Below are 25,454 nucleotides of genomic sequence, written 5' to 3' on the forward strand. Positions count from 1 at the left end.
TCAGCAAGTGTCTAAATTTTGTAGCTCTTTAATCGAAGATCAAGAACTAGCCTTAGATGCTACAGGTGGTTTCTTTATATACAGTTGGAGTGATACAACTCAAACTGGCCTTGACAAGCAGACCTTCATGACACTCAGTGACTTCTAGAGCTTAATTTCTAAAATCTTCACAGCCCTTTAAGAAGTGACCTTGGCTAGACCCAGGAGGATTACAACAAGCACTTACTCTAGCTTTCCCCTTACCTGAACCCCAGCCTCTTTGCAAGTTTCAATGACATTCTTGGTGCCAAGGTAATTCACTCTATAAAAGAGCTCCTTGTTGTTGCTGGATGGTGGGGGTGATGCACAGTGGAAAACCGTGCTTACACCTTTCAGAGCTGGGTACAGATCCTGGAAAAGAAAACAGAGACAAAATAATCTCTTGCTCTGGGCAGGTCAGCTACCTCCTCACATTCTCACTCTGTAGTCTGGCCTTGTATAATTCTATAATCAACACGGAAGCATGTTTTTATAAAGGAATATTCAACAATACCACATATATTAATAGAAGTCTACCAGATAGAAACTGAATTGGCTCTTTCATCATCCCCCTCCCAATTACCTACTCCCTAATAAAAAGGGGTCTGGGGCATGAGAAGCCTTTGGGATCCAGACAGAGGCAATACCCCTCTGGGTGTTCAGGGCACCTAGGGAAGGTGAGCTCATAGACAGAAATTATAAATCATATGAAAATGTCCTACACCATTAAAGACAGTGTAAATAGCCAATATACTAGTGAATTCCTTCCTGTGAAACTGGACATGATATAGCAACCTGAAAGGGATCTTAAAATAGGTCTGTCTAGTATACTGCTAAAAGGAACTATAAAGTTCCTGAGAGAAATGGCTGTTTGTAGCTCTGAGGCAGAAAATACACAGGATGAACCAGGAATACCATGTGGTACCAGAAGTCAGGAAGATTACTGAGGTCACATTAAAAGGACTCAAGGGGAAACTGAAGAAGTTCCCATTGGCCAATGAAGGACAAGACATGTTCATTACCAGTGAGAACACATTGTTTTTTTCAAAACTGGTAAATAAAGGGAAAGAATCAAGCATTTAATTTGCATAAGATACAAAGATTTGAGCCACTAAATGAAGAGGAAATGATAACCAAGTCACCGTTTTCCCAAACCTTAAGTAAATAGAATATGATTGATGGTGGTCACCAAAAGAAAGATAATGATGACTTATGTGCTTAGAGTCACTAATTAATATTCTGCCACAATGTCCTCTGTCTCTATACACAAAGACACATCTTTTTTTTTTTTTTTTTTTGAGACAGACTTTCACTTTGTCACCCTGGGTAGAGTGTCGTGGCATCATAGCTCATAGCAATTCTTGGGCTCAAGTGATTCTCAGCCACCGCACCTGGCCCAAAGACATATTTTTTTCTGGAAGTATCTGAGAGTAAGTTACAGACATAATGCCTCTAAACTCTTAACCATGCAACTCTAAATAACCACAAAACAATGATCACACCGAAAAAAATTCAACAAGTATAATGGGCGGCGCCTGTGGCTCAAAGGAGTAGGGTGCTGGCCCTATATACTGGAGGTGGTGGGTTCAAACCCAGACCCAGCCAAAAAGTGCAAAAAAAAAATCAACGGGTATGACACTCTTATCCACTGATTAGCCTATATTAAAATACCTCCAATTGTCCCAATATCTTTTATAGCCATTTTTGTTGTTGGGTTCCAAAACACAATCATGGATCACACATAGTATTTAGTGCTCATGTCTGTTTCCTCACTATTAGATTCAGACTTAATGGTTTTGGCAAGGGTCTGCTCTGGGGGTTAGAAGGTGTCCTTCTCAAGACATTACCCCAGGAGCTGCATGTTTTTGCCACTGTCGGTGTTGTTAAGTTGGATCACTTGGTGAAGGTGATGGCTGCCAGATTCTAGCTATCAAACAAGAGGTAACTTTCTCCCAGTGGACTTAATAAGTAGTCTGGATGGTGATAATTCTACAGATTAATTTCAGCATTTATCGATGGTCCTTACCAGAAACACTAATCAATATACTGGTTTCAAAATGGTGACATCTAATTATAGCATGCCTTTACATTTGTTAGCTGGCATTCCTCTGTGAAATAGAGTTGCTTCTTCCTCTGATCCCATTTTTTTCCCAGTATTTTTATAGACCCATGTTGTCTTTTATTTGATGCATTACATCAAATTATTATCCTTTTTGAGCCTCAAAATGTCCTAAATATGACCAGTGGAGTCTCTTCAAGTTAGCTCCTGTGTCCTTCTGACACGTCCTCATTAATTTTGTCCTAAGAAAATGTTTCAGGCTTATTTTGTACTACCCTTTCTCCACAGTCCTAGAATAGGCTACTTTCCCAAGGAACTCTAGTTCCTTTTTATGAGAGGTGGTCTATAGAAGGCAAAATCTGGGTATCAGGTATGCTTATTATCCTTGGGGTACCAGCCCATGATGCCCCAGAGGAGACAACTGAACCAAATGCAGATTAAGTCGTTAGTCCAACAGAAACATTATACAAGCCACAAATACGACTTTACATTTTGTAGTAATTACATTATAAAGTAAAAATAAATAGGTAAATTAATATATTTTATTTCTTACTATATATCTAAGATATTGTATCATTTCAACATGTAAATATAAAGACTTTTTTTTAAGACGCAGTCTCACTCTGTCACCCTTGGTAGAGTGCTGTGGCATCATAGCTCACAGCAACCTCAAACTCTTGGTTTCAAGTGATCTTCCAGGCTCACCCTCTGGAGTAGCTGGGACTACAGGTGTCCACCACAATGCCTGGCTACTTTTTCTATTTTAATAGAGATGGGGCCTTGATCTTTCACAGGATGGCCTTGAACTCCTGAGCTCAAACAATCCACCTGCCTTGGTATCTCAGTGTGCTGGGATTATAGGCATGAGCCACCTTGCCTGGCCAATATAAAATTATTAATGAGATATTTATATGCCTTTTTTTCTGCACTCAGTCTTTAAAATCTAGTGTGGATTTTACACTTTCCGTGCCTGTCACTTCAGAATTGTCATACTTTAAGTGCTCAGTAGCCACATGGGGCTAATGGCCACCTTATTGGACAGCAGTTTCAGATCTAGCACTTTACAGGAAATACTGGATGACAGAATGGCAAAATCCAGACCATGGAAACTACTGCAGGGTGATCAACATGGTTTCTACTAAACATTGGTTATTTAACAATTAGACAAAAGTTTAAACAAATAAAGGGAATCATACATTAAAAGATACTTAAACATTTCAACAACATGCATAGTCCTGATCTTGCCTGGATCCTTATTTGGAAAAATAATACAAAAATATTTCTGAAACCTTCAGGGGTATTTCAACACTGCCTGGATTTTTTAGGAACCACTGTCAGTGTTTTTTAGATGTAATCTTGGAATTGTGTGTGTGTGTGTTTTTTAAAGGATCCTTATCTTTTAGAGAAAAATACTGAGAAATTTACAGATGAAATGATAGGATGTATAGGACTGGCTTCACAGGATACAGATAAAGCACAATTGGCCATGAATGAATCTCAAACAGAGGAAAGCTCTCAGCACCAAGAGAGAAAGAGAAGGAACCCATAAAAGAGAGGCTAAGAGACATGACGAATATAATGAAAGATGACCATACGTCTAGTGAGGCTTCCAGAAAGAAAGAAAAGTGAGAACGGGGTAGAGTCAATATATGAAGAATTTTCCAGATTACAAAGGTCTACTAGGACCTGTTGAGTAGGATTTAAAACCAAAACTACAACTTGGGTATAGCTGTGTTGAGTACAAACCATAAAGGCTAGAAAAAGAAAATCCTAAATGCCATGAAAGGAAAAGCCAGATGGCCTACAAAGGATAACAATCCAACTGACAGCAACAAAAGATGCCACAAGACAGTGGAGCAATTTAAGTGTTATCACTACATAATGTATATAGGAATATATAACTACTGATGATGGAAATGCCACATCATATCTATCTTTCCCTCCATAAAGTCCCGAGACTTTATTATTATTCACTGTCACTTTTGCTTCCTCTCTCTTACCCTCTATCAAATTTATCTGAAGAACCCCAATCCTGGTTAAATGCAACTCACCCCCTCTGTGCCTGCACCCAAGCTGCTGAGTGTGGCTGGAGGATAGCACATCACCCTGCAGGGATCCTTCTAAATTTCTGCTCAAGGACAGTGGGGAATCATACATGAGAAATGACAGCGTGGCAGCTGGGGGCGCATTCTGGTGAGAATTTAGCTTGCATTCTTGTCTCCTTTGAGGGGATACAGCAGTGACCAAAAGAGACAAAAATCCCTGCTTTCCGGAGCTTATGTTCTGTGGTAGAAAGGAGGACAAATATGCAAATAAACAAGTAAATCCAGAGCACATCAGTACTTTCAAGGGTCACGCAGGGGTATAAAGCACAGTAAGTGGGAGTGGGAGGGGTTTGTTGCTTAGCATAGTATGTCCACAGACTTACAGGTTAGGGAACAAGGTCTGTGGTTCTTGAACAGTATTCTTGGCAGAAAGGGCAAATGCAAAGGTCCTGAGGCAGAAACTTGGTGGTCAGTGGAGCAGAGCAACGAAGGGATGGTGGGATGGAATGAGGCCAGAGAGGTGGTGGAGACAGACCACGCAGGGCTTCATGGGTGATTATACAGGCCTTCTGTGGTCTGCTCTTCACAGGATGGGACACGGAGGGGGGACTTTTGTACAATGAGCCGTGTGATCTGACTGATGCACCAAAAGGGTCCCTCTGACATCCAGGTGAGAGGTGTTGCTGGCTCAGACCTGAGCAGGAGTAATGGCAGGAGTGAGAAGTCTCTGGATTGTGGAGTCAACAAGATTTGCTGAAGGATGGGACAGAGTAGGCTATTTATGGAGATGGAGAAGACTTTAGCAGGAGGAGGAAGAAGGGCTTGCAGTAGGAAGCCAGGAATTCCATTTGGGATGGGGCGAGCTCGAAATGTCTGCAAGTATCCACACAGGGATGTCCAGCAGGAGCTGGACATATATAAGGCCAAGAACCTATGGATTAGAGATATGGAGCTGGGAGACTGTAACTCATCCACAAGATGCTTGAGGCCCATGGCCATTAAAAAGGTAAGCAGCAGGCTGTGTGCTCTGCCCTGCTCAGCAGCCCAGAGACGTATGGGAAGAGAGAGAGAAACTGATTTACCAGGGTCAGGCTTACAATGAGATAGGGACTTCTTTGTATTACCTGGGACAGGCTGTAGTCCCACTGATCTCAGTGAACACTTGTGGAGGTGCTGCTGTGGAGGTGCCTTTTAGGAAGGAAATTATCTTTGACAATGGGGGTGGGCTGCAGCCAAGCAGTCCACAGGCCTTAGCAGCAAGACTGAGGTTTCTACCAGAAGCTGTAACCCCCGCTCGAGTTTTTGGTCCACCCTCAGATTTCAGACTTGCCCAGCCAGCCTCCATGATCATGTTATCCAATTCCTTGAATGAAGTCACAATCTCTCTGGTGCTCTCCCTTTCTCCCTGTCTCTCCCCTCCCCTGCACACATCCCGTCCTCGCCGTTTCTCTAGAGAACCTTGACAGATACTTGCCACCAGGAGAGAAAGGGGTGAGGATTATGCCACAGTGCCAAAGCAGCATGGCATGGACTGGGGGACAAAGGTGGGCATGGCATGGATGGGGAACAAGGGTGGGCGTGGCTAGGCATCCGAGAGGGGCACAGATGGGGCACTAGTGGGGGTGAGTGGAAAACTGAGGTGACACTCACAGTGGAACACATGCAGGTTAGATGAAGGGGAGGACACGTTTACTGGTGATGGTAGGTCCAGGTCTAGGGAATAACAATGGAGTACAAATAGGGCAAGATTGCTGGGTGGGAGGAGGCCAGGGGTGAGAGAGTTGAGGGTGTGGGTTGGGTCACCCACATGAATGTTGTTGGCGTGGCTTATATCCACCTGGAGCTGAAATCACTAAGGAATGAAGTAGAGTCACCTCAGAAGAGGAGTGCATGGCTGCTGGGGTTTGTGTACTCTGATGGGATCATCTTCAACACTGGAAGGGGCTTAGTGCAGAGTGAGGGAGAACAATGTGGAGGTGGCAATACCTAGCAAGGAAGATGTCTGCCCCATCTCTAGGCCCAGAGGTGTGCACAGTAGAGAGCAGATATAGGTCAGCATGTAAAAAGCAGACATGGCTGTGTGCTGATGAAACTTTACCAAAAGGCTGCCATGTGCTAACTGCTGCTCCAAGGTGGATACACAAAAGTGCAGGTGCCAGGCCACAGGGTATGGGAGAGGAAGGAGCTATGATGCTGTCAGGGAAACAATGGCCTTAAAACTTAAAGAACAAAGCAAAAACAATAAAAAGAAAACCAAAAACTGACACCAAAGCTGAGAATAAGAGCCCAGTGACAAGGCCAAGGAAAGCCATCTACAATTCCTGCAAACACGCCAAACATTGGCATTCCAAATCAATCAATAAGGAAAACAAGGTAAATCCAAAGACAAATGGGCAAAGGACAAAACCTGAACACCCATCAACAGAGGGCACAGTGGCCACTTACCTAGTCAGGGAGGACACTTGACTCTGAACATCACTGAGATAACATTTCATACTCTTTGGAATAAGACCAAAAACATGGAATTACACTCAGGGTTGGCAAGGAAGCAGAGTAAGGGAGATTCTACTACACTGCTGATGAGAATGAAAACTGAATGTAGCTTTGTCCAGCAATTTGGCAAAATCTAATAACATTCAAAACATTAATACCCTTGCAATGTGGATGAATCTTGCAGACATTAGGTTGAGTGAAAGAAGCCAGTTGCAGAAGTCCACCTATTTTTTTTTTTTTTTTTGAGAGAGCGTCTTACTTTTTCATCCTCAGTAGAGTGGCATCACAGCTCACAGCAACCTCCAACTCTTGGGTTTAGGCCACAAAACCCAGCTAATTTTTGTTGCAGTTGTCACTGCTGTTTTAGCTGGCTGGGGCCAGGTTTGAACCCTCCACCCTCAGTATATGGGGCCGGCGCTCTACCTACTGAGCAACATGTGCTGTCCAAGTCAACCATGATTCCATTTCTATGGAGAGTACAGAAAAGGCCAACCCACAGGGACAGACAGGTTGGGAAGGGAGTGACTGGGGACGGATTTCCTTTTAGGGTGATGAAAATCTTCTAGAATTAGTGAGAAATGACTGCATAACTTTGTGGACATAGTAAAACCCACTTGAATGATGTACTTTAAAATGTGACATTTATGGTATGAATTATATCTCAATAAAAACAATACCCTGTGGCCTGGCACCTGCACTTTTGTGTGTCTACCCTGGAGCAGCAGTTAGCACAAGGCAGCCTTTTGGTCAAGTTTTATCGGCACACAGCCATGTCTGCTCTCTACGTGCTGACCCTGGCTGCTTCGCACCACCATGGCTGCAATGAGGAGTTGCAACAGGGACAACAGTAAGAATGTGGTGTGTGCTAAATTCTTTCCTGTAACTTTCAAAGAATTTTTTCAAACAACATTTTGGCTGGCATCTGAGCATGAGGAGTATCATGGTTTCCCTCTGGAAGTCTGTGAAAACAGTGAGGCTGCATGGGCCATTACCTGCTGGTTGCACAGGTCACCCAGAAAGAACTGCACTTGCGGGTTATAGAACCCTTGGCGGATATCAAACACATTGACAGCATAGCCTCTTGCCAGCAACTGCTCCACCATGTGCTGGCCCAGGAATCCAGAGCCCCCGATCACTGTGCATTTCTTAGCCTGTGGAGAAAGGGAGAGGGAGGGCAGGGAGGAAGCACAGTGAGAACTGGGAGCTGTAAGGAGCCAACTCACACACCCTGAGCCACTGCAGTGGCAGACACACTTGTTTGTTTGCCTATAACTCTTCTTGAGCCAAGTTGGAAGCTTTACATAATTCTAGTGTTCTACTATTAACACAGCTTCCTGTCCTAGGATTGGTAAGGAGGGAAGAGAGATAACAGATGATACTCAGATAGACTTGATGACAAGACCCATGTTTTGTAGTGAAAGAAAATTAAACCACCTATGATTGAAACCGGACAATTTGAAACAAAATAAACAAAAAAAAAAACCCAAAGTGATACCCCCTTGATCCCAATATCTTCTCCCTGGGTACTTCTCCAAGGCCAAAAAAGAAAAATAGAAAGAAAAAGTCAGCCATTTGATAGTTTTCACTTAAAACATCAGAAAGACTATAACTCTTCTTCCTGATATTTTAAGTGGAAACTGTCAAACGCTTTCCCCTTTTCCTCCACAAGGGGGCTGTGGTCACCTAACCTCTTCTAGCCTTGGCCTAGGGATCTAAGACTGCCTTAGGAGCCTCTCCAGGTAGAGTTATACTGAGCATGGGCGAGCTGTTCACTCAAGCCCTAGGCTCTACTTTCCATTCTCTGCACTTCCAGGAAGTTGAAGAACCAGAGGAGAATGAGGGCATTTGCATTCAGCCTCCCAAAGTGCACAACTTCTTGAGTAATTCCATCTGGGATAATGGAAAGAGAGAATACCACATGCAGACGCTTATGTTTTGACTCTAAGGTTCTGATCATTCCTACATACACATAAATCATGCCATAGTAGGTAATTAGCACCTTGACTTACAATGAAATATTTCCTCAGGCTGGAGTCAAATTAAATACAAAAATTCCCCAAATTGACAATTGAGAATAAAATTCCAGACTGGAAACAGGAAGCAGGACTCAAAAATGGGTTAGTGAGAGGAGTGATAAAATTGACGTCTTAGCGATAGTGCTGAGGACAGAGCCATCTACACAAACTAATTTACCTGCAGTATGTGTATAACCTTAGCATAAGAGAATGGTCCAGGCCATTGTGTTTTCCCCAACCTTTCTTGTTTTGCTTTGTCTTTAAGTGGGACCTTTTCCCCCCACAGAAACCTCATGCAGAATACATAAGTCAAGATAAAAGTACTCTTTTAATTGTAGTAAATTTAAAGATTTTCCTTCCCATAAAGACAATCAATGAGGAAAAAAGAAGTTATTTTGAAGAACACAAAAATTTAAAAACTGTATGACGATGGCAGTTTGTTATAACCTTTGGAACCTAGTCCCCCCTACCAGCTCCCAAGTAGCAAGAAAATCCCAATTTATACACATTCTTCGCTTTATACAAAACCAGGGGGATCTGGTGGGCTACAGGAACCTCTTGGTCTTGGGGATCTTTAATTTTCTAACATTTGATATAAATACATTTCACCTTGGTGTGATTCCATTTTTGAATTCCATTCATTGAGAAGGAATTAAACCAATCCTTTGCAGACATGTGTGATGAATCTCCAGGAGGCCTGACTGGAGAGGCCTGGTTCCTGGACTCAACAATTCCTTCAAGTCTCTTTTGAGATTTGTGACCTAGGTCTTAGGAGGCCTTGCAACTGTTGCTGTCCTCTGGCAAAGATTCTGCTGTTCTAAGCTCCATCTAGCCTCCTAGGGTCCACATGACGGCAAACCAAGGTGCCCAGCTGATAGCCAATAGTTACTGCCAGATGTGTGATGCAGCCACATGCATGTACCCAGTGGAGAGCAGCCCAGGAATCCCAGCCCTGCCCAAACCACAGAGTCGTGAGCTCTTAAACCATTGCATTCTGATTGTCAGCCAGCAATAAGTAACTGATACATGTTAAATAACCTACATATTTTATATGAAAATAGACAACACTGATTGATTTAATATTAATAAATTTACAGATACAACTTTTAACTCACAGGTAAATATTAACAGCTTGCTACCGTATGTGTGTCAACATTCCCCTTACCTGATTTTGACTAACCTTTTCCACGTTAGTACTCACTTTGGAAAGATCCTTGGTGAAACCCATCTGTGCGTCCTGGATTCTCATTGGCTCACTCATTGCTTGTTGCATTTCAGTGCAAAATGTGCTTCTGTTTGCAATCAACCCTTCTTTTCTTAAAGATATATTTAGAGATAGACATTAATGTATAAGCCAAGACATTTTTAGCTGTCAGTGTTTGGAATGATGTCATCCTCCCTGGAGTTTTTAGCAATAGCTGAACCATGGCTTTCACTGGTCAAAGACAGCTAACATTGCTATGATGTCTGCTGTTCTTTTAGGCAGGCATCAGTGGGCCCACCACTCACATATACTTGGATTAGAGGCAGAGGGGAAAGTCTGTTAAATTACCTCATTTTTGTGGTACAGCATTTTCCATGGCACTCATGTGCTCCAATTACCTTCAAGTTCTGTTGGGGTGCCCATTCAAGTTGGTGGTGCACAGGCCTGGGGAGGCCTGGTCCCAGTCCAGGCCCTGATGTAAACTGTGTGAATGAATCTGCTCTAGTCACCTCTATTACCTGCAGCACAGTTTCCCCCTTTGATAAGAGGAACTCATGGCACATCCCCAGGAAGTCGGGCACAGAACGCTGGGGTGGGGGATGTCTGGAGTGTAATGGGAGATGGGCTTTCTTGGTTGGATAAGTTAAGGCACCCTGCCTGTGTGTGCAAGAACTGAGTGTCTGGGGATGTCAGTAATACTCAGGAAGTGGTTAGAGTGTGATGGGGACCCAGCAGTTCACAAGCAGGAGGCAGCAGGGACAAAATCTGACAAGGTTACCAGAGAAGTCCGACTTTAGTGACAGTCCCTGGGACATGCCCCTCTTTAGCCACCAGCAGTAATCAGAGACACAAAGCAGCAGCTGGTTTTGTGTCTGTGTTTTCTTGGTAGTGGTCAATTTACTTGGTTACAGATGCCCTAACATGTGGAAAAGGCAAAAGCCATGACAAGAAGAAGTTTAACTTTGCTTGTGAAAGGCTAGATTCAGAGGACACTTGTGGAGGAGGCAGCAGGCGGTGGGCAACACTGTGACAGCTCCCGTCCAGTTCCAAGCTGTGAGTTCTGTACTCCTTGCCACCTTTCACACATGGGTGTGGTCATGTGTCCCTGCAGGGAGACGATTTTGTGGGCATGCTGAAGGGTCACAATGGCTTTGAAATGAATGTTAAACTTCTACATCTGATGCACTCATTTTGGGGGAGAACTTTTATGAACTCATAGTGAAAGTTATTAGGACAAGGTATTTTAAAACTTTTCCATGGCCCTGTTTAGAATGCATGTAGAAGAAGCAAAGTCAACCTCTAGTCCTGTGTTTGTCCCCTCCCTTCCTTTTCCCCACACTCGCCTCTATATTGCCGGGGCACTGTCATTTGCTTGCCCTAAAAAGACATGGCTGAGGTTTGGCTCATTTGGCTCAGTGTGTGTCAGGACTAGGACAGCTAGCTGGAGAATAAGGATTTTGACGCCTTGCACCAAGCTTTGCTGTCTCCCGAGTAGGAAGCACAGGCCTAGCATGAAGTGGCCGTTACACATTTGCTGACCCATACACACCCCTACTGCTCCCTGCCACACACACACGCATACTCCCATCTAGCATAGCGGGGCTCCAGTGGGGCACATGGCTCTCCTATTTATTTGTCCAGTGGTGCTACAGTCACAAGCACCCACTATCAGAGTCTTACTCCATTCCCCCGCTACTCAGATGCGTGAGCAAATAGGAAGGCAGATGGAGTCTACAGGGGCAAGAGCCTCATCACATCTGGTCTCTTAACTGGGTTTCTCCACTCCCTGGAGGAGCCTGCTCCTGAGAGCCTCTGCTCACCCTCATTGCCTGCCAAAAACACATCACACTACTGTCCAACGCAGCTGGCAAGAAATTAATGAACCCAGAGCCTGTTGCCTAGGTTCAAATCCCAGCTGTATACCTCACCAGCAGGGCAGCCTTGGGAATGTTATTTAAAGGAACTAAACCTGCAGCTCCTAGTCTGGCAAATGAATGGCCTCATAAGGTCATTACGAGGATTATATAAAATTAAATGAGAAAATCTGGGCAAAGCCTGAAGCACAGTGCCAAATGCCTGTTAACACCTCATTAAAGGCAGATAATTTTATTGTTGTCATAAACATTACTTCCTCTGCAAGAGCCACCCTTCCAAAGCCTCCTCTGTGGCCCTCTTTGGATAGTTCTGCCACTCCAGACCTCTCCTGCCTTGCCTGCTGCCGTGACAAGTCAGCTTGCATTAACATGGCTTCCAGGTCCTGCCTAAGGCTAATTCCTAGAGTTGTCTCAATGACCACATGCTGGCTAGTGAAGTGTACATGCAGTGGAAGCTTAGGGCAAGGGTGTGAAGAGGCAATAAGACAGATTGAGACTCACTGGTGAACTACTCCCCTTACTGACTCATTCAAGGAACAGCATCACGACTGATCACACATGTTACTAAGCTCTTCAATCAAAATAAAAATTAGAGCTGCACAGCCCCAAGGTTTGCATGAGAAGTAGGGAAAGAAATGGAACAGTGGAGGGCTTGTACAGGTTGTCTAAGGATGATGCAAATCCTTCTGAACCCCTCTAGTGATGGGGAGGAAAGTAAGTAGCCTTTTCACTTGTGATCCCTGCAGCAGTCACAGGGTGCGCATACTTTTGGCACTGAGGTGGCCAGCCTGGTCTGTAGGTTAACACTCAGGGCACCAGAACAGTTGTTTCAAATGAATCAGGTGACAAGAGTCCAGTAAGTGGCCCCCCCTGCACAGGGATGGCCCTTAGGAGAGGGGACAGTGGTGCTCTCTGCCAATGAAGGTACCCAGGGCTCCAAAGAAAAGCTAGGGTGGCTTCCACCTTGACATGTAAGGACAGTCTAGACTGCTGTAGTTGGGTGAAAATAAATCTGTCCATGTCCTAATCCCTGCAACCCGTGAATGTGCCCTGATAGGAAAATATCTTTGCAGACGTAATGAAGTTGAGGATTTCAAGATGGGAAGATGATCTTGCTGGGCTCTGAATCCAATGACAAGCATCTTCTAAGAGACATACAGAAGAGAGGGAGAAGAGAAGGAAGTCACATACAGTCAGAGGCAATGATGGGGTGATGCAGCCACAAACCCAGGGACACCTGGAGCTCCCGGAACCTGGCAGAGGAAGGAAGGATCCTCCCTAGGGCCTGTAGAACTGTGAGAGAGTGAATTATTGTTGTTTTAAAACTCAGTGTGTGATCATTTGTTACAGTAGACCCAGGACGTACATACAACTATTATTTATAGTTCTGAAATCCAGATGGCACAGCTGCCAAACCCACAGGTCCCCTGTACTGGTAGGAAAAGGAAGAAGCCTGCCTATAGGGGTGTCCAAACTGAGGCCCACTGACTGCATGCAGATTATGTGAGGACTTTCTTACATATCTGTGGTGGCAGATATCACAAAAATTATGCAGGGAACTCTTGAATGTTTTCTCATTAGGTTTCATTAGTATTTGTGTATTTACTATGTGGCCCAAGACAACTCTTCTTCCAATGTACAACTGAGAAAAAAGGAAGGTTGGACACCCTTAATTCGGGTCTGTGTCTCTCCTCATTTGCTACAGCAGGATGTAGGATGTAGAACAAAACGTGTCCTGTTCTGATGGAGCTGTACTGCTCAAACAATCATCACACTATTATCAGCAAACCAGCTTCTTGTCAAAATAAAACCTAATTTGTCTCAAATTATACACCAATTCTTCTAAAGTTTGTAAATATTATGAGTCAGATAAGAACTTTGGTGACAGCTTAGCTGTCTCTAGGGAGTGGGGTATCTAGGACTAGCCTGGAGAATGAGCCAAACCCCACTGGCAACCCTTGCCTGCTCACCTAAACCCACTATGTGATATATACTCAGGTTAAAGTGATCAGGAATACTTCTGATTGAGCAGACATTTCTCCAATGAAGATCTACTTTACAGAAGGCCAACAAGCTTGTGAACATGCTTGACATCACTAATCATTAGGGAAATGCAAATCAAATCCACCATATCACCTCATATGTGGGATTAGCATGACTATCATCAGAAGCCAGAAAACAGAAGGTAATAAGTGCTGGTGGGGAGATGGAGAAAGTAGAACCCTCATGGACTGTTGGTGGGAATGTAAAATGGTGCAGCTACCATAGAAAACACCACGGCAGTTCCTCAAAAACTTAAAGAGATCAGTATATGATCTAGCAGTTTCCCTTCTGGGTGCATACCTCCAAACACTGAAAGAAGGAACTTGAACAGACAGTCGTGCATCCACGTCCACAGCAGCACTATGCCTATAGCCAAAAGGCAAAAGCAACTCAAGTGCCCACTGATAGAGGAACAGATAAACAAGATGGGGTCCAGCCACACAATGGACTAATATTCAACCAGAAAGAACAATGAAGTTCTGAGACATACGACAACATGGATGAACCTTGAGGACATTACACTCAGCCAAATAAGCCAGCCACAAAGGACAAATACTGTAGGATTTCACTTATGTGAGGGACCTAGCGTTGTCAAACTTGTAGTGACAGAAAGTAGAATGCTGGTTGCCAGGGCTTGGAGAAGGTGGAATGGGGAGTGAGTGCTAATGGGGAACAGGTTCAGTTTGGTAGGATGGAAAGAGTTTTGGAGCTGGATGGTGTTGATGGTCATATAACAACGGGAACGTACTTAGTGCCACTGAACTGTGTACCTAAAGATGGATACTATGGTACATTTGCTGTTATACTTACTTTACAACACATACATAGAAGAATACCTTGAACTATTTTTTTTTTTTTTGAGACAGAGCCTCAAGCTGTCCCCCTGGGTAGAGTGCCATGGCATTACAGCTCACAGCAACCTCCAACTCCTGGGCTCAAGCGAGTCTCCTGCCTCCACCTCCCAAGTAGCTGGGACCACAGGCGCCCGCCACAACGCCTGGCTATTTTTTGGTTGCAGCCGTCATTGTTGTTTGGCGGGTCCGGGCTGGGGATTCGAACCCGCCACCTTAGGTGTACGTGGCTGGCGCCGGTTGTGCTATAGGCGCCGAGCCAATACCTTGAACTATTGAAAATAAGACCCACAAAGAGCAATGTTCTGGGGGCTGGTGGACTGTGAGGGCTCACATATCAGAAGCATCAAGTCATTTTCCTTTAACATGTTAGGTAGTTGAACTCGTTAAAAATCATTATGTGCACCTTGTATATACAATGAGACTAAGTCTTAGGTTAAGAAAAATCCAGGAAAAGAACTGGTGAAGCTGCCAATAGGGCTTGATGAAAAGAGGTGATTTAGCCCAGTCTCCTCCTTCCTGCTGGGAAAAGTTACCAACCACTGACTCCTGGGGACAAAGGAAGGGACAGTTTGTTTTATACTAGACAGAGAGATAACAATGTCTCCTCCTTTTAAAAAGTGTTAGTGTGGTCTCTTTGTAAAGGGGACGGTCATCAGAGCCCTGCCTGTCTCTGAGGCCAGTATGGGAAGCTGGACTGCGGCCACTGAGAGCTTATCACTTCAGCTCACGGGCAGAGAGCACACTGCTCTCAAAGTCCTCCATCAATAGAGCATGGTTATCCAAAGAAAGCCAAATAATGTTTCTCAGACCTTTCTTTGTCTTCCTTATATGGGGAACTGAGCCTGGGACTGTAAAAAAGGATTCCTGCCTCCCATCACCTGGTGCTTCGTGCTCAGCGCTCTGCAAGCTGGGCTCTGATCTGGTGGAAAGAGGGGGTGCACCTGAGATTGGACACATACCTTCATTCTGGATATATTTCATTGAGAAAATATTGCAAGGCAGCAGTTCTGTGAGAGCAAAAGTAATGCTTACCTTTCAGAGTTCAAAGATGTGATAGGAGGAAGAAAATACATGGACTAGGATCACTGAGGCCACTGGGTAGGAGGCCATGTCTCTTCAGAGGCCTCAGTTGGGCCCTTATTACACTGAGGTGATCTAGCTCGACCTTGCCCTCCCACAAACCTGTGGCGTCTGAGTGTTTCCATCAGTCGTGTCTTTGCTCATCTATTTACTTTTAGGACACAGTAAGCTCCCACCTTGGATTTTGTGGCAGACCACTTGGAAACCCAAGAGCATGCCTAGGAGCTCAGCTTGTGCTATTCCCTCTGTCTGGAATACCCTACCTCTCTCCTCCATGGGAGCTCCTCCTCATCCTCTAAGACCTGCCTCAACTGCTCTCTGTGACAATTTCTTCCCCTCCCTGGGAGAGGTAAGCTGCTCCCTCAGCACCTGTTTATGTTCTGGTCTAAAACTTAGCACACTGTGCCATACTTATTTTCCATGCCTGTCTTGCCCCACAAGGCTGGAAGGCCCTGGAAGCCCAGCAGAGAGCCAATAATGGAGCATGGGTCTGAATGACTACCTGCTGAATTATGCCCCTGCTGCTGGCCAAGAGGTCTCATCTGTAGATCCTCTGCATAGCTGAAAATCTGTGTGTTTTTACTTTCGACTTCTCCAAAACTTGGCTATGAATAGCCTACTATTGACCAGAAGCCTTACTGATAATGCAAACAGTAGATTAAGACATGTTTTGTGTATGTATTCTTATAAGGTAAGCTAGAGAAAGGAAAATGTTATTAAGGACATCATAAGGGGGCGGTGCCTGTGGCTCAAGGAGTAGGGCGCCAGCCCCATATGCCGGATGGTTTGAACCCATGTGCTGGCCAGCCCCGACCAAAAACTGCAAAACAAAAAAAAGAACATTATAAGGAAGACGAGGTATACTGGCTACTCATTTTTTTGTTGTTGTTGAGACATCATCTCAAGCTGTTGCCCTGGGTAGAGTGCCGTGGTGTCACAGCTCATAGCAACCTCAAACTCTTGGGCTTAAGCGATTCTCCTGCCTCAGCCTCCCAAGTAGCTGGGACTACAGGTGCCCGCCACAACGCCTGGCTATTTTTTGGCTGTAGTTGTCATTGTTGTTTGGCGGGCCCGGGCTGGATTCAAACCTGCCAGCTCCAGTGTATGTGGCTGGCGCCCTAGCCACTGAGCTATAGGCACTGAGCCCACTGGCTACTCACTAAGTGGGAGTGGGTCTCATAAAGGTCTTCATCTTTGTCATCTTCACACTAAGTGGGCTGAGGAGGAGGACGAAGAAGAGGGGTTGGTCTTGTTGTCTCAGGTATGGCAGAGGCAGAAGAAAACCCACATGTAAATGGACCTATGCAGTTCAAACCTGTGTTGTTCAAGGGCCAACTGTAATATTGCCTGAAGACTTGCCTGACAGCAGGCCCCTTTGCATAGGAGCACATTATCTTATTAAGATCCAAAAGCACCCAGTCAGATAGACCATACTGGTTTCATTCAACAGATGAGAAACTGAGGATCAGAGAAGCCAAGTGACTTGCCGAAGGTCACACAGACTGGGTAGAACTTCGGTTTGTCTCTTGTCCTCTGAGAGTAGACTGACTAAAAGGTAGGGTTTGGAGGGACGGGAAGCTAGAAGGGTGACCAAAGACAAAACTGGGCAGGAGGCTCCCCTGCCAGGCTAAAGTGCCTGGACTTTATGCCATGACCATGGGAAGCCTCTGAAGGTTTGAGAGCAGGGAGCTGACCTGACTGAGCTGTTCACTGGGAAGTACGGCCTGGTGGAGCAGGGGTCCTAGTTAGGTGAGAGGTGGGAAACAAGGGCTTCTCAGCAGTCATCTGACCAAGACTTACCAAGCACCAAATATGTGCTCCTCCTCTGTCCCTGGCCCTGTCTTGTCAATAGTGAACAAAACAAAGATGCCTATCCTCAGAGAGCCTGACTTCTAGTGGAGGGGCAACAAAGAACAAAACAAATAAAATATACATTAGGTTAAAAGGTGCTAAGCACTGAGTTAAAAATAGAGCAAGGTAAGGGGCTTGATTGTACTGGAGGCTGCAGCACTTCAATAGGATGCTTAGGGTGGCCTCACTGAGGCCATGCAATGACCTGGAGAAGGGAAAGATTTAGTTAGGCCCAGCCAGCAGAGCGGACAGTGAAAGCATAAGTTCAAGGCAGAAGTGTGCTGGCACGTGAGGCCCAACAGCAAAGCAGGTGGAGTGATCAGGGGAGAGGAGAAGGAGGAGAGTAGGGGTAGCATGATGTCCTGCCAGGCTTTGCAGACCATGATAAGAACTTTGCCTTGACCTACTTGGGAGAATGATTATGATGAAAGCCTGAATTGGGAGAGGAACATCCGAGATAAAAGAGAAAGAAACAGTATTTCAAGGGAAGAACTGATAGAACTTGGACGCTGGATATGGGGGAGGAGGCAGGGAAAGAAAGTCAAATATGACCCAAAAGTTTGAATCTAGTTTATTGTTCAAATGGGATGAGGCAAAGGGCAGAATTTCCATTTAAGGGGTGCTAACAAGTCTCAGGCCTTTCTCAGCCTTATAAATTTAGGCTTTGTCCTCTGCCTCCCTAAGTTAGTGCCCCCATGCCTGGAAGGGAAGTAGGTGAAGGTGAAAAGCCACAGAGCAGAATAGGCTCTGAAGACTCTTGACCTCCACTTCTGCAGCTCCAGCTCAGTTCGCAGCCTTTCAGGCGCTTTTAATTCTCCAAGCATATCTCTCACTTCCAAAACTCCTGTAACTTTGCTCAGAAGAGTGTCTCGACCTGGAATGCTCCTCCCTACCTGCCTTGACTGTTTGGGTATCAAAGAGTATATACTCTGATGACCTCTCCCAATCCCTCATACTCACTCATATCGCTTCACTCCTTTCAAAGTCCGTTCCCAAGGTCCCTAGCTTACAGTCCTGGCCTGCTTTTAGCCAGGTGATAATTAAATTGATCCTTTCTTGAAACTTGGTCTGGGGGCTCTTACTCATCTGACTCAAGCTGGGGGGTATTCTCGAACAGATACACTCAAAGAAAGAGCCTTAGCTAGATTCAGTTTTTAAGTCCGAAAAACTGTACAACTTATGCCATGACATTCATTCAGTATGTCCTTTCTCTTCTCTGGGTCTCAGTTGCACCAAGAGCACAGTCCGCACGATGCATTCTGTTCCTAACCCAGTCTTAGACCATAGCGTAAAGGACCCCACTCAGGCCACCCCGACCAGCCCCAGTACCCTCCGGCCCTGCCCTGTCGCCAACACAAGGAAGCCTCCAAAGGCAACGGCACCACTCTTACCTGTCTGTAGGTTCCCTTGGTCCGGTCTCAGTTGGCACGCAGCTAGCACCACAGAGCTCCAACTGCGAAACTTCGCTCTTTTCTCCCCGCCCGCGTGAGCCGAGAATCTGCCGAGCTACCCCAACCAAGAGGATTGGTCCGGCTTGGCGATGGCTAAGCCAATCGGCGCTCGCAGTGTGATCTTACCCAATGAGGCCAGGTCTCGGTTGCCAGCGCACCGCCCCCTCCGGGCCTCAGAGTGGGCAGGTTAGCCCCACCTACTCCGACCCTACGCCAATGGCGAGCGGCGGCGGCGAGCGGGCGACCATGGGAGGCGGGGCCGCGCGCAGGGTGCAGCGGGAACTGCGCCTAGTTAGTGTATAGGTTGGTTGCCGTAACAACCGGTGGCGGTTCGTTGGTTATGGTGAGTGCTGGCCTCCTCGTGGCTCCCTGCACCTAAAGGCCGAGCCCTTCCCAGGCCCCTTCCTAGCCACGCCGGCTCTCCTGAGCCGTTCTCGGCTTTGTGGTATCTTTCCTTCCTTTGAGCTCTTTCCCGGAAGGGTACGGTAGAGACGCCAGCCACCCGCTGGGCCTGCGCTTCCCCGATGCCTCCCCTTCACCCACAGCAGATCCTTACCCGCCCTTTGGGTTCCCCTGGCCTTCCTCGTTCTCCTCCGTTGGCCCCCTCTGAGTAAAAGAACCCTCGAGTTCCCCACTGGCCTGGACCCCTCCCTCTCAGAACCTGGCTTCCTGGCCGTCTCTCTCTGTAAGAGTTTGTGCAAAGAGCTAGGAAGAGATTTGTTGTGTTCTGATTGTTAATATGTATTTTGCAATTTAAATACAGAGGCATTCAGGAGATGCTTCAGGCTACTTGGAGAAGTCACAAAGGTGCCAAATGCATTGAGTTTTATTACTCAAAAGTGACAGTATGCATGTTAAAAACTTACTAACACTAGAAGTAATCAGAAAGTCCGAGTACTTACTGGCAAGTAGAGTACTGGCGAGTGGAGTTGCAAGGTCGTTTCCAGAACCAGGATTCTCTCATTTAGGTAGAGCTGATTATCTCTAGTTATCCACAGTCAGTTCTTTTGACTAGCTATTCAAGATGAGAGGTATCTAAGAAGACTTAAATGAATCTCCTTGCTTCTAGAAACAATAGTAAAAAAGAAGAGGGGATAAAGGTCCTAGAAAGATTCATTGTTCTTTCCAGAAAACCCTGTTATCTCTCTTGTTAAGCAAAGCTTTGGAATTACTTTGGATAAACTAATTTAAAAATAGATATGGGTGTCTGTTACTTTAACAATGGACTATATTACATAATTTTGTGCTTGTTTGTATAATGTGTAAAGGCTTCCAACTTTAAGAAGGGTAACATGACATCAAGTACCCAGCGAAAAAGGATGAGTCCTAAGCCTGAGCTTACTGAAGAACAAAAACAGGAAATCCGGGAAGCTTTTGATCTCTTTGATGCTGATGGAACTGGGACCATAGATGTTAAGGAACTTAAGGCAAGCTCCGCACATTTCTGCTATACTGCCTGGCCTTTCCTCTGTGTCTTCCTTGTCATCTCCCTGTCACTGCTCTACTCCTTTTGCCCTCTTCTCCCTACAAAAAGTAACCAGGGAGGTTGTACTGTACTCCATTTTCTTGTCTGTACTTACCTCTAGTGTTATTAAATAAAATTGATTGCAAGTGTTGATTAGATCAGTGTTACAGTGTTCCCCAATCATTTGTGATGAGATGCTAACTTAATCCTCTCCATGGTGTCATTTTGGCTCCTGCTAAGTTTAGATGTTCATATTGAGACATTCCTGTTTTCATTATAGGTGGCAATGAGGGCCCTCGGCTTTGAACCCAAGAAAGAAGAAATCAAGAAGATGATAAGTGAAATTGATAAGGAAGGGACAGGGAAAATGAATTTTAGTGATTTTTTGACTGTAATGACTCAGAAAATGGTAAGTTAGCTAAAACAATATGCATATTTTCTATATTTGAATTTAGAAATGAAAGTGAATTCACTGAAGAATAATCAATACAAACTGGAGAGTTTACCTGACAAAGGGTATTATTTATGACTGAGAATTAAGATGAATAAGTTCTTTTTGGCTTTCTTCAAGGTCACAAAGTTACTGAAGTCACTTTACCCTCTGTAAGGTAGTAAAAGTGCTGCTGTCACTTTTCGGTTATTGTCTTTCTCTGACTGAAATTTAATATGTTAAGCATAAGTGGTAAAACCTACAAACACCAGTAATTTTTAAACTGTCTCTCATTTTGACGATACAAAGTTCATATAGTTTTTTTTTTTCAGTTTAGTATGAGGGTACAGACGATTGGGTTACATTGTTTTGGTTGGTTAGGTAAAGTCCATGCTGTAGTTGTGCTTCTCACCTAGGAGGTGTGCCATATACCCTTATATTGTGCCTGTTAGGCGAGAGCACATCGAAGTCTGTATACTTTAAATTTCAGACTCCTTCTCGCTCCAATTTTTTGTTCAGAGCAGACTCAGCCTAAGGGGTATTTACTTCAGCAGTTGTGCTTTGATTTTTGGTACAATAGGGATATGATTTTTCAGTGCTTCTAAGGTTGGTTTCATCCATTCCTAGTATTTGAGGTGTCACCCTTTAAATGGTTGAAAGGGCCAAGAGAATGTAAGCTCTCACCCCACCAGGAGGTCTGTTCATACAGGGCCAACAGCTAAGTAAGGCCTTGCTCTTTCATTGGCTTCTTGGCCCCTTCTTAGCATGGTTCATCTTCCCTCTCCTTGCCTATAGAAAAGTAACTACATCAGTGTCCCAGGCATGTTTTCCGTGGCATGACTAAGTTCTACACTTACCTCCAGTGTTATTAATGTTATTAAATAACCATACCTCCACTCCTAATAGTTGTATTGTTTTGAAATCATCTAATCATACCTTCATTTTTCTTTGTGGACCCAGTTAGAGATGAGGAGGCCCAACATCCCGTAACGACCTAGTAAAGCTATCCTGCGTTTGAGGTCACTTCCTAAATTGTTCGTCTTAGGGGCTCTTTCTATCTTTAGCTACTGGCAGGTGCCTTTCAGGAATGTCCAGGGTTTGAGCTCCTGGATATTTTACTCTCTTCCTCTGTTAGAATAGTTGGGGCTCCAGTAATGCTCTGTGATCTAATAACAAGTAAAATAACCCTCCCTTTCCTCCCTGCCTCTTACACAAGAGGATCCCTCTTCTACCAGTGTAAGCAGTATAGTTACTACAATTTTAACTCTACCCACTGTTCCTATATTTTATTTTATTTTTTAAATTTAATTTTTATTAAATCATAACTGTATACATTTATGGGGTACAATGTGATGATTTGATATATGATGTGGAATGCCTAAGTCAAACTGATTAGCATAACCATCACCTCACTTATTTTTTTGTGGTAAAGACACTTTATACTCTTAGTTGTTTTGAAATGTACCCTTGCATTGTGCACATTAGGTGAGATCCCACCAAATACCCTCCCTCCACTTGCCCTCCCCTCTCCCGCTCCTACATTTTCAAAATGAATCCATTTACTTCTTGCTTTGTAAAGGCAGAATGTTTTAGGTACAATTTTTTATATTTACTTTTAAATTTCTGGGTTTATAATAATTTATCGAATCTTTTTGTATGTTGGATGATATTTGATCTCTTGTTACCCAGAACTCGTATCATGAAGGCCACATGGTGATATGGGACCAGGGTGGAGGGGTTAGGGAATGAATCTGAGAAGTTAGTAGCTCCACAGTTCCTCCTTGGCTTTAGAACTGGAGAAATTTCTGCACAAGAGAAAGAAAAACACAGGAGCAACCAGTGCAGATACCTAGTGATATCTGATGCTGCACATTGAAAAGCCAAGCCCCGGTGTTCTGCAGGGGCCCACAGCCTCTATGTGTTACAGCAGTTATATGAACAGACAGCAGCTAAGGCAGCAGTTGCACCAGACTTATGTTATTTTGGGCCCCCAAAACAAAGCCTTGTGCCTATTTCTCAAGACTTCTTGGCTGTGCACTAAGCAGACACCTCTTCTTACCAGTTATGAAATAGTAGATATGGGGTAGGGCAATAGTTAGGGAACAGATATCTCTTTGGATTGGAGGGCCTGGGTTGTCTGACATGGCTCCAAGGCCAAACATGGGCTTCCTAACACTTGCCCCGAATCTAGACCCAAGTTATGTTGTTGAAAAAGAAAGGGTGAGCAGACATTTGTGGGGATGTAGGACATGAGTAACTGCAACATCTCCCTATTCACACATTTTATGTTCTCGTTAAGTCTGAGAAAGATACCAAAGAAGAAATCCTGAAGGCTTTCAAGCTCTTTGATGATGATGAAACTGGGACTATATCGTTCAAAAACCTGAAACGTGTGGCCAAGGAGTTGGGCGAGAACCTGACTGATGAGGAGCTACAGGTTTGTGATGTGTCAGATTCACCTTTAGGTTTTTTGCAACATTTTGAAAATTTTTTTCCAGAGCTAGTCTTATTCTGTTGCCCTGGGTAGAGAGAGTGCTGTGGTGTCATAACTCATAGCAACCTCAGATTCTTGGGTTCAGGCCATCTTCTTGCTTTAGCCTCCTGAGTAGCTGGGGCTACAGATGCCTGCCACAATAGCTGGTTGGTGTTTATATTTTTAGTAGAGACAGGGGTCTTGTTCTTGCTCAGTTTGGTCTCAAACTCTTGAGCTCAAGGAATCCTCCTACCTTGGCCTTCCAGAGTGATGAGACTACAGGTGTGAGCCACTGTGTCTCCCTGATTTGCAGCTTTCCTGAGTTACATTTTCTTTGCTGTGAGCACCTCTTTGAAGGAAAGGTAGTGTACTCTTGTCCTTCTGCTGACAACTTAATTCTCCTTTGATAGTCTGACAAACCTATGAACCTTGCTTCCAGAAAAATGTACACATGTATAATTTTACTTAACTATCTTAAGTTTCAGGGATCCCTCTAGTCAAGATGATCTTCAATCTCTCTTCCAGATGATATGACAAAGTATGACTGGGTTTTCTTATAACGTTTCAGGAAATGAGCTATTATAAAAAGTGGCATGTTGACATTGAGTGGGTTATAATTATCTATTCATGTAGCATTATTGAAAGTCTATTGCTTAATCACCTTTTAGTTTAGTTTATGAATTGATCCAACTTGTATCCTACTGCCATGCAGGAAATGATTGATGAAGCTGACCGAGATGGAGATGGTGAAGTCAACGAGCAGGAGTTCCTGCGCATCATGAAGAAGACCAGCCTGTACTGAGGTCGGCATCTTCCACTGCGAGCACATGCAGCAACAGTAGTGCCTGCCATTGTGTGAGATTTGGCTTTTGAGAACCCAAACTATTTTTCCCTTATTGACCTCCCTGTATGAGTTTAGTAGTGACCTCGAATCTATTTTAGACTTTTTGGGGAAGTGTTCTTTGATATTACAGTAAAATGACATGCTGGTGAATTTTCAAACATAAAACGAGAGCACATTAGAGTGGAGAAGGGGTCTTAGGCTTTGAGCACCTGCCATTTTGCCTTGTGTTGTTTCATTCTTGCCATGCTTTCCCACCTATATGGAAACACAGAATGACTTCTTAGACAAGCACATATTGTACCTGTGTCACCACAAGCACTGGGCATTCTTCAGTAGTTCCAGTTTTTAGTTGATGCCTGAATGTAGTTTTCTCTCACAAAAATGAGTGGACTCTAGCACTGGGATTTGGATGTGCGTTACTGCTATTTTGTTTTAACAATAAAACCTTTCTTAGTTTCAATCTTTGTTCTCTAAGGGTGAGTTCTTTAGCCTTGATTATGAGTTCATCTTCTCAACCATTGTATTGAAGGCAGCCTGTTGGATATAAAATCCTTAGCAGCTTGTGGACAGAAAATGAAATATTCCTTTGCTACTTTCTTGGCATGAATTATAGCCTTGGGAACCCGTGGATTTGTAAAACTGGTAGAATTTCCATTTTACCTAAGCCTAAATGATGCCCTAAAAATAGCATCAACAAAGTGTAAGGCCAAAAAAGAGTCTTGTTGGTAATTTGTGCTTGCATAAAACAGGGACAGTGAGGCCATTCTGATGCTAGGATGGATTCAGTCAGCTTCTATGAATTTATGTGTTTATGGTAGCTCATAGACTCTTGAGGTTGGGTTGGGCTCAGTGACCCTGTCTGGCTGCCCTCTTGGCCCTGCACAGGACTACTGACAAGAGAGGCCCTGGTAGGTGGCATTAAAGTCTCTGTTCTGGGGTAACAGTGAGAAGCTAGGAGGGATGAGGGGGCATGGAAAATGAACAACAATTATGGAATGTTCATTTATTCACACATGATTTCTGGGGGCTTCCTAGTTACCTGGGGATAAGGTTGCCCAATTTAGCTAACGAAAGAAGAAAATCTGGGCAAATTTGAATTTCTGATGAAAAATGAATTTTTAAAAAATTGTAAGTAGAGCCCTGAGTTTTTGTTATTTGTTTATTCATTGTTAATCTGAAATTCAGATTGATCTGGGCATTACGTATAGTAGTTGGCAGCCCTCCTTGGGGTGCTGGAATCCTGAAGGACATGAGG

The 25,454-nt window shown here is 44.4% G+C and overlaps 2 protein-coding genes across 2 annotated transcripts in view; one reads left to right on the forward strand and one right to left on the reverse strand.

Moving 5' to 3' along the window:
- NSDHL (NAD(P) dependent steroid dehydrogenase-like) overlaps positions 1 to 19,003 on the reverse strand; it is a 28,794-nt gene extending 9,791 nt beyond the window's left edge. Inside the window, exons 1-4 of the mRNA XM_012812126.2 lie at positions 18,928 to 19,003; positions 9,832 to 9,946; positions 7,608 to 7,766; positions 244 to 390 (exon numbers count right to left, since the gene is read on the reverse strand). Of these exons, the coding sequence (XP_012667580.1) occupies positions 244 to 390; positions 7,608 to 7,766; positions 9,832 to 9,903 (378 nt within the window). The 5' untranslated portion in view covers positions 9,904 to 9,946; positions 18,928 to 19,003. The remainder of the gene's footprint in view (positions 1 to 243; positions 391 to 7,607; positions 7,767 to 9,831; positions 9,947 to 18,927) is intronic.
- A 261-nt stretch (positions 19,004 to 19,264) lies between these two features.
- Positions 19,265 to 24,659, forward strand: CETN2 (centrin 2). The gene is made up of 5 exons (XM_023507583.1): positions 19,265 to 19,330; positions 20,256 to 20,414; positions 20,733 to 20,861; positions 23,182 to 23,319; positions 24,068 to 24,659. The coding sequence occupies exons 1-5, from the start codon at positions 19,328 to 19,330 to the stop codon at positions 24,155 to 24,157; spliced, it is 519 nt and encodes a 172-aa protein (XP_023363351.1). The 5' UTR covers positions 19,265 to 19,327; the 3' UTR covers positions 24,158 to 24,659.
- The last annotated feature ends 795 nt before the right edge of the window (positions 24,660 to 25,454 follow it).

Source organism: Otolemur garnettii, unplaced genomic scaffold, assembly GCF_000181295.1.
Source record: "Otolemur garnettii isolate 467f Iridium unplaced genomic scaffold, OtoGar3 scaffold00190, whole genome shotgun sequence".
Lineage (NCBI taxonomy): Eukaryota > Metazoa > Chordata > Mammalia > Primates > Galagidae > Otolemur > Otolemur garnettii.

Coding starts and splice junctions, on each gene's coding strand:
- CETN2 (XM_023507583.1), top strand. Junction 20,415..20,732: donor TAGATGTTAAGGAACTTAAG/GCAAGCTCCGCA, acceptor TTTTCATTATAG/GTGGCAATGAGGGCCCTCGG. Junction 23,320..24,067: donor TGACTGATGAGGAGCTACAG/GTTTGTGATGTG, acceptor ACTGCCATGCAG/GAAATGATTGATGAAGCTGA.